The 16,106-nt window shown below is 39.7% G+C and overlaps 1 protein-coding gene across 4 annotated transcripts in view; it reads right to left on the bottom strand.

The window, feature by feature from the left end:
* Window positions 1-682: 682 nt before the first annotated feature.
* Window positions 683-16,106, bottom strand: part of SPAG9 (sperm associated antigen 9) — a 135,411-nt gene continuing 119,987 nt past the window's right edge. For 3 of the 4 annotated variants that reach the window (XM_040640845.1, XM_040640843.1, XM_040640842.1), the window contains exons 26-30: window positions 14,722-14,835; window positions 13,465-13,503; window positions 12,344-12,520; window positions 9,995-10,144; window positions 683-4,279 (exon numbers count right to left, since the gene is read on the bottom strand). In XM_040640845.1, the coding sequence (XP_040496779.1) occupies window positions 4,164-4,279; window positions 9,995-10,144; window positions 12,344-12,520; window positions 13,465-13,503; window positions 14,722-14,835 (596 nt within the window). In that variant the 3' untranslated portion in view covers window positions 683-4,163. The remainder of the gene's footprint in view (window positions 4,280-9,994; window positions 10,145-12,343; window positions 12,521-13,464; window positions 13,504-14,721; window positions 14,836-16,106) is intronic. The other variant, XM_040640844.1, reaches the window with a different exon arrangement.

Here is a 16,106-nt window from a genome sequence, read left to right on the forward strand (position 1 = left end):
TCCAAAACAATGACTTGGCAGGCCCCAGAGGACCGAGGGGGCAGTCAGGGAAGGTCCTGTAAAGCCGGAATGAGCCAGGCTATTCCTGATGCTCTAAAACATCCAACCCCAACTGGATGGACGGCTGTGCCTTCGTCAAGTGAACCATCCAATAACACGCTGATCAGAGCTACATTTACCGTCATGTCAAAGCCCCATGGTTCCTGTAAACAAAATATACTGGATTGGACTAAATACCATTGCACTGAATACGGATTCACACTGTGCTACCACATGATTAGTTTTATAATCATCCTTCCTCCCAGAGTCTCTCCCAAGCAAATGGGTCACAAATAAGCACACTGTATTATTAACATCTACATTACAGCCTGCCTCTCCTTACTGAGTCAACCTGGCAACTCGTATGCCTTGTATCATGTGTGGGTTGTTACTCAGCACGCCCACATTTCTAGAAAGCCCTATTGTCTATTACTCATCTCTTATTTGAACATGTGAGCCAAGCAGACACGTTCTTCATGTATTCCCCACTGCTCACCTTCAGCCAGTGCCAAATGGCGACGGTCCTTGCCCTCAGAAATGCTGCCACGTTTGATGGGAGAAGAGATTATTAGACTGTTGAATAAAAACCAAGTTCAGACCCCTAGGAAAGGCAAAACCAAAACAAAATACACTGGACCTCATACATGTTTCATATACATATTTATATATTTTCATGTACAAAGTTACATTCCGAACCCCAGGGGTTCCATAATAGAAATAAATACTGAAATAACTACATTGCTAAACGAGCTTTTTGCTCATAGAAATGAAGCCTCAGCCTCTAAGAGACAACAAGTGGGACACTCTAGAACCCAATTTTCAGATTATAGAGGCCAGTAAAAGTCTGGATAAAATGTCTAGGACAAAAAACAAATTCAGAACATAAAATGGTTAAAATATATTCAAATATATTGAGAAATGTACGACAAAATTAATAATAAAAACTTAATTTTTTAAGAGAAAGAAAAAGACATTTAGTGTTACAAAATAGCATAACCCTGTTAGAAAAGCATTTATGATTTCCACATTTCTCTCTTCTCTACTCTTCCCATGTTATAAACTGGGGCTAATGAGTCCCTTTCTCAACATGATCAGTTAAGAAGAGCCCTAAATCTGCTTGAGTCCTTTGGTAACGATCATAATACTCACAAGGAAATAAATATTCAGTTCCACAGCATTTGCAAGAGAGACGCACATTCTTCAGGACAGTTAATATTATGAGACAACTGTTTTGCTTTGTTTTGTTACTAAGGCAGCCTATGTTAAAGGGTCTATTCTCAAACGTAGTTAGACCTTTACAAGAAATGAACAATACAGCAACTGAGAGAATGTATTTTAATCTTTTCTATGCAAACACACTTAATTTGAAAAGTTATGTGCTGCATACTTTGTGCTCAAAATGTTTTACACTCTCAACAAGCTGCATCTATTAAGATATTCGTTCCTATTTTAAAAATTTAGATCCACACAGGTTGGAGAAAAACACTCTCAAAACAGTGTTCTTCCAGAATATTCTCCCTTTGCCTCACGGGGATTTCAACCTGCGTTTCATACTAAGTGTCAGGTTGGTGTACAGGACAGGATACTGACATTTCTGTAGATCAGCAATGGTCGAGCACCGGCAATTTCACACGGTTCAATCTTACACACACACAACCCAAGCATAACAAAATGAGAAAATTCTCAGGTATCCCTTATTTCTTCCAACCAGGGGCAATCTGTATTTTTTTACATGGAGAGACCAACCCAAGATATTCAAGACTCTTCTCTATCCTTGAGCTGGTAGCTACAGGCAGTATACCAACCACTTTGCTGCTTGCAAGAAGCTTACATTTTGGTTACCGAAGTGAAAGTTACCACCTTGACCAAAGTGAACGTTACAAGAATATAAGCCTATTATTGGGGAAAAGGTGGAAGCAAAGCAATCTGCGGAAAATATTTAAATGAAATTACAAATATAAGGACAAGCCCTTAAAACAACTTGTACAGGCATTTCTGTACTCTCTCTAGTCCCTGAAGTTAATTAACAGGGTGACAGATAATCTGACAGCTTTAGATAAAATAGCTACACCTCTATATTCCTTACGTTAAAGCCAGTAAGTTTAAAAAGAGCAATCAGAACCATTGTAACATGTTTGCATTTTTCATCTTTAACTTTTGATTTCCTAAATTACAGTTGGTCACACAAACACGTAAGAGACTGAACAGCAAATGGGGTCTGACTCTGGGATGCTTACTTCTTGGGACTAATATTCCCAAACACTTTGGTGTCTCCTTTTTGTGAATTTATACAACATTCCCCAAAAATGTTTAACGATGTGGGTTTTTTTTTTTTTTTAAGGTATTGCCAAAAATGGCTCACATTTAAATTAAAAACATAGCTTCTAAGCTATGGATAAGTGGCCTAAATTTTGATGCCTTGAAAAAAAGTGACTGAGTGGCTCAAGCAAAAAATTACCCTTTTAGTACAGCTTCTACCAAAGGAGTTTTTCCTCCTGGCCGTCTAAAGTGGCCACGACTTTACTGTGTACACATGTGCTTATGGACACACGTGGCCAAATGGATCCAAAGGCCTCCTCCAGCTCATTAAATCCCACGTATTTATAATCTAGCTTAATCCTGTAGACGCTTGAAGGACAGTGGCATACTTTTTACAACTACGTCTGCATGACATTCAGAAAGAACAAATCCCTGGCACTTAAGAACACTTACACAGTCTGAGGCCTGTGTTTGCTTACTTTTTCTTCTGATAACTGGGGGCCTTTATTCAACAGGCTAAGATTTTTAAAATAACACTTAAATTTATATTTAGTTTTGCTTAAAGAAATGTAAATCACACATTTTCAAGAAGCTGGAGAGGGGAAAACTGCAGCATAATGGTTTTGAAAACTTATGAAACAAGAAAATCAGTAAAACCCAGACTTGGTTTTTTAAACGGTGGGTGGGGGGTGTAACGTGCAAGAAGATGAACATGTCACAGGTTTTACTTTATGGTATCTTGGCTTTGTCTTCTTCCCCGTCGTAGTTTTCCTCTTTGAAGATGGCATTTCAATCTCAAAAGAGCACAAAAGCTTAAAGGTGTCATCTACATACAAAATATCAAGTGCTAGCTACTCTGTAATTTACACAGAACAGAGGAAATACTGTTGCTTGCCGAATCCCTTACTCGGTTCACAGGCCGCTCTATCTCCACTGCAGCTTTACTCTTACTCACTGGTTAAGAGCAGTCTAAGAACAATTGGTAAACAAGTGAATCTTTTACATGGAAAAAAAACCTCAACCAACCACCACCATTCATTGATACAGGAACCCAAAACACAATTTCCTTAAAAAAAAAAAAAATTCCTCCCATTGTTGAAGTGATCTTCTGAGCCTTATAAATAATACATCTTTCAGACACGTCAGTATGAAAATGAGTAAGACTAGTCTCGAAAAATAACAATAATCAGAATATTCAGAGCAGGCCTCATAAACTTTAGAGCTCTAATAAGTCAGAAACAGGAAACTTTTATTTAAATAGTGTAGTCTTAATTTCTTTAATATAAAACCCCCCCGAATCTGATGAAAACAAGGTTGTATATACCATATAAACAAGATTTGTCAGATTTGAAAGTGAAAGTCATTTACAGTTAGCTTTTAGCCCCCTGGGACATTTAGAGAAATCCTGATAATCCACCTGATCCTAGTTTGTGTGAATTTTAGAATACATTGGGGAAAACTTTAGTATTGTACTTAATGGTACAACTTCACTTATCAAGTGTTCCCATTAATTCCATTATTAGTGACAGCTAAAAAGTGACCCCATCAAACAAAGTGAGTGACATGAACTGTGGCAGAGTGAACCACATCTAGATTGCTTTCTATAGTTCACCAGTTTGCAGGGAGGAAACCTTCTTTGATTTGTTCATGACATACTGAACTTGCCCGGAACGCTGGTGCGGTGACCCAGCAGCTCCTGTACTGTGACGGTGGGACAGGTCCTGTAATGCAGAGTTACCAGGGAAAATGCTCACACAGTATGTGGTGAAACTTCTTTCACACAGAGAGCATGAAATAAGAGGGCAAAGGGAAACTAAACCATGCAGAAGAGACAGCTTCCCCGTCTCCACCTGTTTCCTATGTGCTCACTCACTGCCGTACAGCACTTGCCACACGATCAGGTGACTCCTTTCTGCTTTGGCGACAGAAGGTTCAAGTGGAAGATCCTCTCCAAGAAGTTCTGATTCTCCACCTTCATCACCTGGGGGATGATAACAGGAACTCAGGTTAGGCTGAGCGTGGACTACGCAGGCCGACGTACAGCAGAAATAATGCTCAGGCTTAGTCTGCAAACTGTAGGCACAAAGCTCAGCCGACTTCCATTTCCAAAACACAGTACAAGAAAATCCCATGAAACAGAACCTTCACTTGCCCAACTTCAGCCTACATTTATAAAAGCGAGCTCACTGTACGACCTTAGAAACTCACCCCGATATGTCTGTGTACTGAGATAACAGAAATGAAAAGCTAAGAAGGCAAAGCTGTCTGACCCTGTGTTCTTCCAAATGGACAGTCTTCTCTCATTTATGTCAAACTGAGAAGTGAGACCAGATAGGCCCATATATGTGAAAGTGTGGATAGAGCCCACGCACCCACAAACTAGCTAAACCCAAACAACTCGTTTGTTGTCAGTGACAGTAAAGCTCTCCAATCAGAGATAACCAGTACAGGCACGTGGAAACAGAAACTGTCTCCCTGCAGCACTAGGAGATGGCAGATTTTCACTCAATACACTGAGTTTTTTGTTTTTTAAGATTTTATTTTTAAGTAATCTCTACACCCAACATGGGGCTCAAGCTCACCACCCCAAGATCAAAAGTCACATGCTCCACTGACTAAACGAGCCAGGCCCCCCTTTAGTGAGTTTCTTCGTCCCACGACTTTCAAGTTTAGGATAGATTACGAATTAATGGTGTATGCTGGAGATGAAGAAATGAGGCCAAAGCCATAGACAGGCTACAGGTTCTCCTAGAAATAGCTGGGTCAACTGGATAAATGAGGTCCTGATCAAAGACACCGCTCTCCAAGGCCAAGCAAGCAAACCACACTCATCTCTACAAGGTGCATCCCTGGTTTTGCTGCTGCAGAACAGGGTTATTCTGACACAACTCAGTGACAACTGGTCTCGTGGGACGGGTTCTTTAGCAGAATCCTACATACTTACATGTATATACCAAGAGGCAAACATGCACCTCTGATCTGCTAGTTTTGCCGAATGTCTCACCTGAATTTCAGCCAGGCAAAAGAAAACATTGGTAGTGTCAACTAGAAACAGTGGCAGAGAAAAAACCTTAAGTTGGCACTTTTCAACAGACACATGAAAAAAGTTCTCATATCACTAGGCATCAGGGAAATACAAATCAAAACCACAATGAGATGCCGCCTTACACCAGTCAGAATGGCTAAAATGAACTCAGGAAACGACAGATGTTGTTGAGGATGCGGAGAAAGGAGAACCTCCCACACTGTTGGTGGGAATCAAACTGGTGCAGCCACGCTGGAAAACAGTATGGAGGTTCCTCAAAAAGTTGAAAATAGAGCTACCCTACAACCCAGCAATTGCACTACTGGGTATTTACCCCAAAGATACAAATGGGTGATCAGAAGGGGCACCTGCACCCCAATGTTCACAGCAGCAATGTCCACAATAGCCGAACTATGGAAAGAGCGCAGACATCCATCAACAGATAAATGGATAAAGAAGATGTGGTATACACACACACACACACACACACACACACACACACACACAATGGAATACTACTCAGCCATCAAAAAAACTTGCCATTTGCCACAATGTTTATGGAACTAGAGGGTATTATGCTAAGCAAGATAAGTCATTCAGAGAAAGACAATTATCATATGATCTCATTCACATGTGGAATTTAAGAAACAAGGCAGAGGATCATAGGGGAAGAGAGGAGAAAATGAAACAAGACAAAACCAGAGAGGGAGACAAACCATAAGAGACTCTTAACCTTAGGTAACAAACTGAGGGTTGCTGGAGGGGCGGGGGTGGGGGGATGGCAGAACTGGGTGATGGACATTGGGGAGGGAATGTGATGTAATGAGCACTGGGTATTATATAAGACTGATGAATCACTGACCTGTACCCCTGAAACAAATAACACGTTATGTGTTAATTTTTAAAAATGAATATACCCTAAAAAATATATGATTTAGAGGGTATGTGATGTAATGAGCACTGGGTATTATATAAGACTGATGAATCACTGACCTGTACCCCTGAAACAAATAATACGTTATGTGTTAATTTTTAAAAATGAATATACCCTAAAAAATATATGATTTAGAGATTAATTTCCCTGTGAAAAGAGTATCTACTCTGTAATTCTTCAACATTTATTGAGACTTGCTTTGTGACAAGATTCTTTACAAAGCGAATTCAGCAGTTTTAGATACTGTTTGTGTGTAGTCACTTAACACTTAGTTTTTCCTTATCATATTTTCTTAATCTCTATATTCTTTGTTTCTATTTGTTAGGCATATTAAAACATGAATATTTCATTAGTTTTTCCTTTATATATTTTAAGATTTAGTTATTTGTGAAATCTTATCTGCACATTTTCTTCTTTGTCTAGTTTATTAATTTCCTTGTCATTGTCATTTGCATCTAATCAATTACTAAACCTACTGATTATTTAAAAAAAAAAAAAAAGCTGACACTTTTCTCTGTAGGCCAAATTCTCCTTAGCCCACCTCCTAGCGGCCCTTTCACAGCAATGTCAAACTGTGCAGTGCAGCATGCTCTCAAAGACTGAAGACAAAACCTAGGAATGTAAAACATTGAGTTTGGTTTTTAAAATTTAAAAAATTACAATGAGGGGTGCCTGAGTGGCTCAGTTAAGTGTCTGACTCTTGATTTCAGTTCAGGTCATGATCTGAGGGCGGTGAGATCGAGCCCCACACTGGGCTCTGTGCTGGGCATGGAGCCTGCTTAAGATTCTCTCTCTCCCTCTGCCCCTCCCCACCAAAATAAATAAATAATAATTTAAAAAAATTAAAGAATTACAACAATGACAAAATTAGTTTGTACAAAATTAGTTCGTCAGAGATCAAAGGCTGTTAGTATTTGAGCTGTTTTGTTTTGAAGGTTCTACTGTTTAGAATCAACATTTCCTAGGGCTCTACATCCTACTTAATTAAACCCCTAAAACTAGAAGACCGGTGGTAAACAGGTGAAGGGGATTAAGAGCACACATGTCGTGAGGAGCATGGATGACATATGCAAGTGCTGAGTCACTATAACATACACCTGAAACTAACACAACACTGTATGTTAACTACACTAGAACTAAAAAAAACGAAAACAAAAACACAGGATTATTGGCATCAATTTTTCATCATTAAACTATTACAGGAAATGGAACAAAAAAAAGATCAAATTCGATTTAAAAAAAACATATTTACTATTAAAATCAACCTATGCTTTAAGACAAGTCTGCTTTTAAGGCTGGATTAACTAGAGATATTGACAAACCTGGTTAAGCAATTTTTATGCTATTTTCAGGATCCACAATGGAAGCAATTTCTAGTGGACATGGAAAAACCAGAGAGAGTTTATTAACATACTCCTTAGTATGGTCCCAACTGCCATGATGCACTCCAAGGAAAAGCTGCCCTAATCACTCCAGCCAAATGGAGTCTGTTTCTATCAAGGTATTCTGCACCAATAGTCAATTATTTAAAACATTCTGAAGTAACTTCATTCCTGCGGACATCAACAGAATCAATCAATTCCTAAACTTCACATTAACATCCCCCCTTAAAAATGTGTTAAGTCTTTTCCGTCAGATAATCTGGTTTATACTAATTTTATGTGGCCCACTGCCCTTTACATGGCCCTAAATTTTCTACTACTTTCTTACAAAATTTATAACTGAGTATACGTCACTGATCTACATTACATTCTCTAAAACCTTATGTTTAGGAACTTTTTGAATCATTGTGATTTTAGGCACTTCCAAAGAATCCCTTTATTTACAGCAAGTAAGTTTATAGCACAGTGCTTTACAGTTTACAAAGCACTACACTTTCCAACTTTCTCTGTTTTCTTGGTCTCCCTCAGGCCATTCCTTCTCAGATCCCTTCATAAGCTCTAATGGTTCTTTTAATGGAATAACAACACAGGGTTCGACCCCAGAACCTCTTCTTTTAGCTCCTACACAATCTCCTTGGGTAAGCTCATCAACCCTTGTAGTTTTTAGTACCACTGCATGCCAACAGCCCCCAAATCCCTCCCTTCTGAGATATAAAATCCTTATAACCCAAAGCCCAGTGGCCATCTTCCACCTAGATAACTCCCAGCTCCCATGCTCTTCAAGGTCAAGGTGATGCCCAACATCAAATTCCTCTCTCTCTCCCTCCAGATCTGCTTCTTCTGTTCTGACGGTCTTTATCTCTGAATAAATGGATCACCCCACCTTTCCCCACATCCTATTGGTTACTAATTGCCTATCATGCTGCTTTATCTAGTCCTACTGTTAATGCCCCACTCAGTTTTTCATTTTTTCCTACCTCATTTCCCTATGTCTAGTCTTATACCTCCAACCCATCTTCCACACAATTCTATTCACATTGCTCTTCCATTTAAAGTCCTCTAATAGTTTTCCTTAGCTTTAAAGATAGAAGTGCATTAACTACAGAGAACTAAATGATGGCTACCAAGGAGGAGGTGGGTGGGGGGATAGGGAAATAGGAGATGGGGATTAAGGACTACACCTCTGTGATGAGCACTGGCTGATGTGTGGAATTGCTGAATCGCTATATCTTATACCTGAAACTAATGCACTATATGTTAACTATACTGGAATCCGAGAAAGGGAAGGAAGGAAATACATACATACATACATACATAAAAATATAGAAGCACAAAACTCCTTAATTTGGTATACAAAGGTCTTCCATAATCCAGCCCCAACCCCCCTTTCTAGATTTATCTCTGGTCAAATGTGCACTTGCCTCTGCTCCATTCTCCAGCCATTTAAGAATAGTTTTTCTTCAATTAAGGTGGTTTTAACATTTCTAAGCCTTTGGTCAAGCTATTCTCTTACCCTGGAATGCCAATCCCCAGCAATCCTCACCCTGCTCATTCCCTAACCCAATTCTTTAGACTACCACTACACGGAGCTCTGTCAGCTCAAGCACCATGTGTTGACTCTGTGCCCCCAACCGACCCCCACCCGGGGCACCTGTAACACTTCTCTATTACCACATTTCTATCTCTGCACTCACCCATAATCTGCTGGAGGTGGGCTCTGTCTGACCTGTGTCTGTATCTCAGGCTTAAGACTGACAGGCACCTAGCAATAATGTTTGTAAGGTGAGAAAAAGAACAAATAAAATCCATTTTGATACAAATATCACTTTATGAAGTATTTTTATTTCTCCCTTTTGCAGGTGAGGAAACTGGGCTTCTGAGAGGCTGAATGATTTGCCCAAGGCCTTCTGACTCCTTATATTATGCTCTTAACATGCACATTCATATATGACCCAACCCTGTTTTTTGTTTTTTTTAATGGTGGGTGATACATGTCAACAAGAGTCTTATTTTTTCATCAAATTTTATTTGCAGATAATGCAGGTTTTTACCATGGGGTGGGCAGCTCGAACCCACAACCCCAAGATCAAGAGTGGCACTCTTCTGAGCCAGCCAGACACCGCAAAATCTACTATTTTCGAATGCTCCTTCAAAAAAATACACTGTGGTATGAAAAGAAACTTAAAAACAAAAAAAAAAATAAGGAAAAAGGGAAATATAAAGTCCTTTTTCAAGTAATTAATTCAAAGAAAACCTCTCAGAAATCACTTATGAGAGTAGTTTCTTGTTCACTATGAGTGAAAATCCAAGTTACAGAACACAGTGGAGATCGAGCTCCCAGAACCCATGACTTACCCATTCGGAAGTCAATGTAGCCCTCTCCTCCACTGATGACGAGCATAGACTTCAAGGGTGTTTGGCTGCCAGGCTCCTGTGTAGATGGCCCTGCCTTGTCACCTGTTAGATCTGTGCCACTACTGCCACTTTGTGAGCTGACGACTTGACCTATTTGTGCAAGAACAGAAGTGGATGTTAATTATCAAAGACTGGGGTGGGGAAGACTCATTTTCTCTGAATATTTTCAGAAAGTTGAGCAAAAAGGTAAATATATTCTGATATAACCAAAGTCCTGGGGATGCTAGAAGTCTCTACATGATCAGAAAATATCTATATAAAGATATTTGAAAATCTAAGTAGAGCCATTTTGTACCAAAGCAGGAATGGGTCCAAAACCCATTATGAGATCTGTGTATGGCCAGGCTGGTCTTCGCTGCCTGCTTCAGACTATTATGATCTACATCTTTTGACCTGAGGGACAAAGGAAAGGGTACATGTGGATTTGTGTAAGACATAAAGTTCTTCAACGTAAGCCCTATGAGTTTGGATATTCATAATAAATGCTGAAATGTATTTCAAAACCATGGTATTCCTCTCATATTTTAAGAAAAGTACATCTTGTTTATAATTTAGATTATGCAAATAAAATTATTAGTAAATGTGCCACTTATCCTAAATTTAAGTTCTAAGGTAGAATCCTTGAGCATGAAATGGGAGAGAAACCTTTAACATGCCATTGGTAAATGAACTAGATTTTTATGTATAAACATTAAGAAATTTCAAAAAAACGAGAAGCAAATATTTATGGAACATAACATTTAAGTCCAAAGACACAAAAAAAGACTACACATTGTTTACAGATCTGTTCAAATGTAAAACTATAAAAACATGGGCAGGAATACTTGTCAACTTCAGAACTGTGATAGCAGATGGAGAGGAAAGGGGGAAGGAAAGGGGACTAGAGAAATATGAAGGAGACTCAGAAGGGATTCTAGGACCCTCTTTTCACAAAAGCAGAAAGATACTACTATCAGCAATTCCATTTTTAGCAATTTATCCTAAGGAAATGACTATGTAAATATACAAGGTGTTATGTTTCAGGAAGCTCATTACCATGTTGTTAAGAATACTGAGTAACTGGTTAGGGTACCATGTGCCAGCCCTACACTACGTACACTGAATCATGTGATCTTTGGAACACCCTCAGGAAAATGAGGACAACGGTTAATTTTATGTGTCAACTCGACTAGGCTATGGTGCACAGATATGTGGCCAAACTCCAGTCTAGCTATTGCTGTGAAGGTCAGTGGACGTGAGTAAAACAGATATTATTCTCTATAATGTGGGTGAGCCTCATCCAATCAGCTAAAGGCCTTCAGAGAAAAAGACAGGTCCCCCGAGGAAGAAGGAATTCTGCCTCTAGACTGCCTTTGGACTCCAGCTGCAACATCAACTCGTCTGGGTCTCCAGCCTGCCAGACTCCCTGCAGATTTCAGACCTGTCAGCCCCAGAATCACATGAGCCAATTCCTTAAATTAAATCAACCTCTCGTTCTCTCTCACACCCTATCGGTTCTGCTTCTCTGAAGAACCCTAATACACTGAGACACTATCATGTCCAATGTCACATGGTTGGTGTGGCGAAGTCAGAGCTGAACTGTGTAGAGCTCCAGAACTTGCATCTTATGGGGGAAAAGAATTCCAAATGTGCGTCCTGCTTGCAGACGGTCAGTCCCATCAGTTTAGTATTCTTCACGGACAGACCATTTCCCCCTGGACGGCACCACTGCCACCGTTCATCTAGACGGTGCTTTATAGTTCCAAAGCACTTTTATTAATTTTCACAACAAATGAGGTCAGCAAAGCGGAGGTTAGTCATGTCCACTTAGGAAATGAGGACGAGTCTCAGAGGTGAAGTGACTTGCTCAAGATAACCAGGCAAGTGGCGAGGCGGGGACTCCTAGTCGGCCGCCCTTTGCCACAACAGAGACAGGCACCAGAGCACGCTCTCCTCCTCCTCCTGTACCCAGTCTTGACGACTGGGGCTTCCTTCTAGCCATCTGCTTTATTAGCCCACACCACTTCTGCTATATTCCGCGGTGACAAAATAGTACCACTGCTTTTCAAAAGCGAGCAGGTCTCTTAAATAAAAATCGACAAGTTTTATTTTTGGGGAGAGAGGACAGATTCCAAAACAATTTCATTCAAATATCCCTATAGTGCTTTATCCATACCTCTGTTATAACTTTTCATATATTATACTGGAATTATTTGTAATTCCAGTTCTTAGCATTAAACTAGGTAGTAGAAACAAGGGATAGAGGAGAGACAATAATATGCAACCTCTTGACAGAATAATCTAGCTCACCTGGGACTGCCACAAAGAATTTCACAGCATCCCGGTGCCCATGGAAGCAAAGCTGTGCGTGTGCCATTGAACAATAGGGTATAAATGTCCCCGGAGTCACTTTATCGCTGTTTTCATCACCATACACACGGATTACACTTCCAGGACGATTTCCCGGTGCTCCTGAGGTTTTATTTGCTGCAACAGAAAAACCAAAGACCAAATATTTTCCCCCTGGAAATAGTAATGATGCAGGATGTTACTGGTTAATCCTTATGATATTATCTAAAAGCTACAGCCAGTTGAGATAAAAACAAGGGCAGCAACGCCAACTCAAGACAAAGCTGGGAAAAAAAGGTAACATAGCATGCTAGTTATTTTTAAGTACCTCAGTAAATGGAGTAGGGGATTTTGCCAGTCTAGCAATAACTACACTTACTTTTTAAACACGTCTATTAATCAAAAAAACAAAAACAAAAACAAACTTAGTTTTAGAAAAACCAGATTTGAATCTTAGGTTATGTCTGTTTTATTTTTATTTATTTATTTTTAAATCCCCATTTTAGAAGACTAACCAGTTACACAGTTTAAAGTAAATGGGTATATTTGTTCAATAAAAATTTCATCGTTTTATCTTCTGATTTTTCTCCCCTGCGGTAAGAATATCTCCCTGGAGGGGGTGGTAAAAAGCTGTGTTTAAAAGGATGCAGCCACTCCAAGAGAGTAGCTTTTATTTACACCAGACTGACGGCTTGCTGCATGATTTTACAGCAACCAGACTCACAAAACATCCCCGTTCCATGGGCCAGTAAGTGAATGAAAGAAATATGGTCGGTAATAAGAGTCAACAATGGAGATTAATGACAGTTTTAAGAGATGTGTCGTGTTTTTACTGGAAGGAAAACAAGTCTGGAAGAAAGTTCAGCTGCAACAAAAGATGATAAACACACTAAGCCGCTGAGCAGTTGGGTGGCCACGTAACAAACATTAACAAACAAAACCAACAGAACACCTGCTGCGATGCAGTGACTGTGAGTGGATGGCATTTAGGAACATTCAAGAGGGCATCTAGAGCTGGAGGACAGCCTCCCAGTGGCCATCAGAAGCCAGGAAGAAGAGCTGGGTTCAGGATCTGCACTTACCCCTCAGCCCCAGTAAGCGTCCCTGGTGGAGGATTACGGCTACAGTGAGAGAGGAGGAAAGGGACATGGAGAGGTGCATGGCAGGGGGACGAGCACTACCATGAGCCTCCACTCTCGCAGCTTCTCTTCTATCTGCCAGCTTGGCGCTCCAAGCTCCTCACTACTTTAACAAACTCCAGTTTGGTATAATACCAAGGAACATGGCAAGTTCTTACCAAAGCCTCTGTAGAATCTCTCTGCTCAAAAAGGACAATTTGATTTACTGTGATTTTGCTTTGCTTAATTATAAAGCAACTTCAGAGAATAAGAACTTAACAGGGACATTTCCTAAATGAGAGTATTTCCCTCTTTTCTTTAAGAAACCTAGTTCAAATAGCTATGCTAAAATGGAACTCTCTTTTATAAAGTGACATGAACTCATGTAGATTTATAAATAACTGCACAAAAAGAACTCAGGTACTTCAAAGGCTCCAGACAGACCACCTTCCAAGTGTCCCCCTTTCTCCCTAAAGAAAGGTAGGGAGGGCAATTTCTCAGAATTATTTTATTTAGTTATCAACTTGTTTTCTAGACTTATGGCACTTGTTTTCAAACCATCCCTACCCAGCCCATGAATTCTATAACACAAAAATGCTCATTTGATGAATAATCAATGTAATGGAACATAATATGAAAAACATACAATGTACATTTTGTTCACAAAAATAACAATAATGAAACATAATATAAAAAACATGCAATGTACATTTTGTTCACATCCTTTTCACATAGAGGAGAGATGGCTTGTCTCCAGCAAAAAGTCCTTGCTGACCTAAGAAACTTTTCCCACAATATTTTCAAAACCTCAAATAAGCTAAGTGGAACATTCTATAGCAACTGCCAGAGTGATATGAAGATTCTAGGCCCTGTTTCCGGATATTGATGTACTAACATTGGAAGAAAGCCAGACTTTAGCCTTTATTTAAATAATGAAATAGGACTGTGATCCTGAATTGAGAAGAGGAGCCTCTCACAGTAGAACATTTTTAGTTATAAATGTTGGTCCTAACATATGGACACTGTTAATTTGCTACAACGGTTTATAAGTTTTGTAGAACCAATGAAGGAACAACAGTTAGGTCTTCGTCATCAGCTTGATTTCCTGATTACCACAGATTTGCCAAGACCAAAATCACTCCTTTTGCCTGAATTCTGGACACAACTACACCCTGCAACTCTCCTGTCTGCACTGTGACGGTCAGCTAAAAATATACTTACTTTCTGTCAATGGGATGGAGATAATGACACCGTTTCCTGTCCCCACCCACAAACGATTGCAAGACACCATAAGAGCTGTGATCCTCACAAAGGAGAAGCCCAGTTTTCCGGTACCTGTACAGGGGGGGAAAATTTATTGAGAAACTAGAGCAGATGACGTTTTAGGTTCCAAGTCCCTGAGAGTGGCTGGATTAACACGAGAGAGGACATGTGACCAGAGCTAGCTGGATGGTTCCTGAAGGTGCACATCGAAGCAAACTTTCATTGCGCTTTATCACCTATCTGATAACTCATGGTTAATGGAAGAAGAAAATTCTACAAGTGGCTGACATTCTATTGTCATTCAGGAAGAAAATACTGTTGATCAGGAGGTATGACACGAGATTTAATTAGGAAGCTGCCAAACCAAACTAAACCCAAAACAAAACAAAAAACAACAAAAACAGAGTTCGCTAGATTGGAAAATCAATTGGCCTTTGTTTTTATAAGCTAAGAGAGTTCTGCTTTGCCTTAAATTTCTTTGCATAAAAACAATCTTTAATAAAACTCACAATCTTTCCTTGTTTACATATTTTGATTCTAGAGCAGTTTAGAAATTTTAGGATATCATAGGCATATAATTTAGGGAGAATGGATGCACTTTTTTACTTGAAGGGAATTTTTACAACTGATTTTATTTTCTGAGACTTGAAAGGAAAATTCTCAAACAAATAATCATACATTTAAGACAAATAGCCATTTAGACAAGTTCTACTTATAAGAACTGAGAATATCGGGGCGCCTGGGTGGCACAGCGGTTAAGCGTCTGCCTTCGGCTCAGGGTGTGGTCCCGGCGTTGTGGGATCGAGCCCCACATCAGGCTCCTCCACTATGAGCCTGCTTCTTCCTTTCCCACTCCCCCTGCTTGTGTTCCCTCTCTCGCTGGCTGTCTCTATCTCTGTCAAATAAATAAATAAAATCTTTAAAAAAAAAAGAAAAAAAAAAAAGAACTGAGAATATGATCACACAGAGTGTCAGAAGTTAGAAGGAGCCTTAACTACCATTCAGTCTAAACTAGAGATCTTTAACCTATGGTCAAAGTATATTCCTGAAATTGGGGTGCCTGGGTGGCCAGTTGGTTAAGCGTCGGACTCTTGATTTCGGCTGACGTCATGATCTTGCAGTCCTGGGATCAAGCCCTCCATTGGGCTTCATGCTCAGTGCAGAGTCTGCATCAGATTCTTTCTCCTTCTCCCTCTCCCTCTAACCCCTCCCCGCTTGTGCACACTCTCTCTAAAATAAGTAAATAAAATCTTTTGAAAAAAGTATATTCCTGAAATTAGTTTGCGTTTATGACATTCCTAATAACTCAGAGTGATAGATTAGGTGTTAAGGATACAGCAGGG

The sequence above is a fragment of the Ursus maritimus genome, unplaced genomic scaffold (assembly GCF_017311325.1).
Source record: "Ursus maritimus isolate PB19 unplaced genomic scaffold, ASM1731132v1 scaffold_24, whole genome shotgun sequence".
NCBI lineage: Eukaryota > Metazoa > Chordata > Mammalia > Carnivora > Ursidae > Ursus > Ursus maritimus.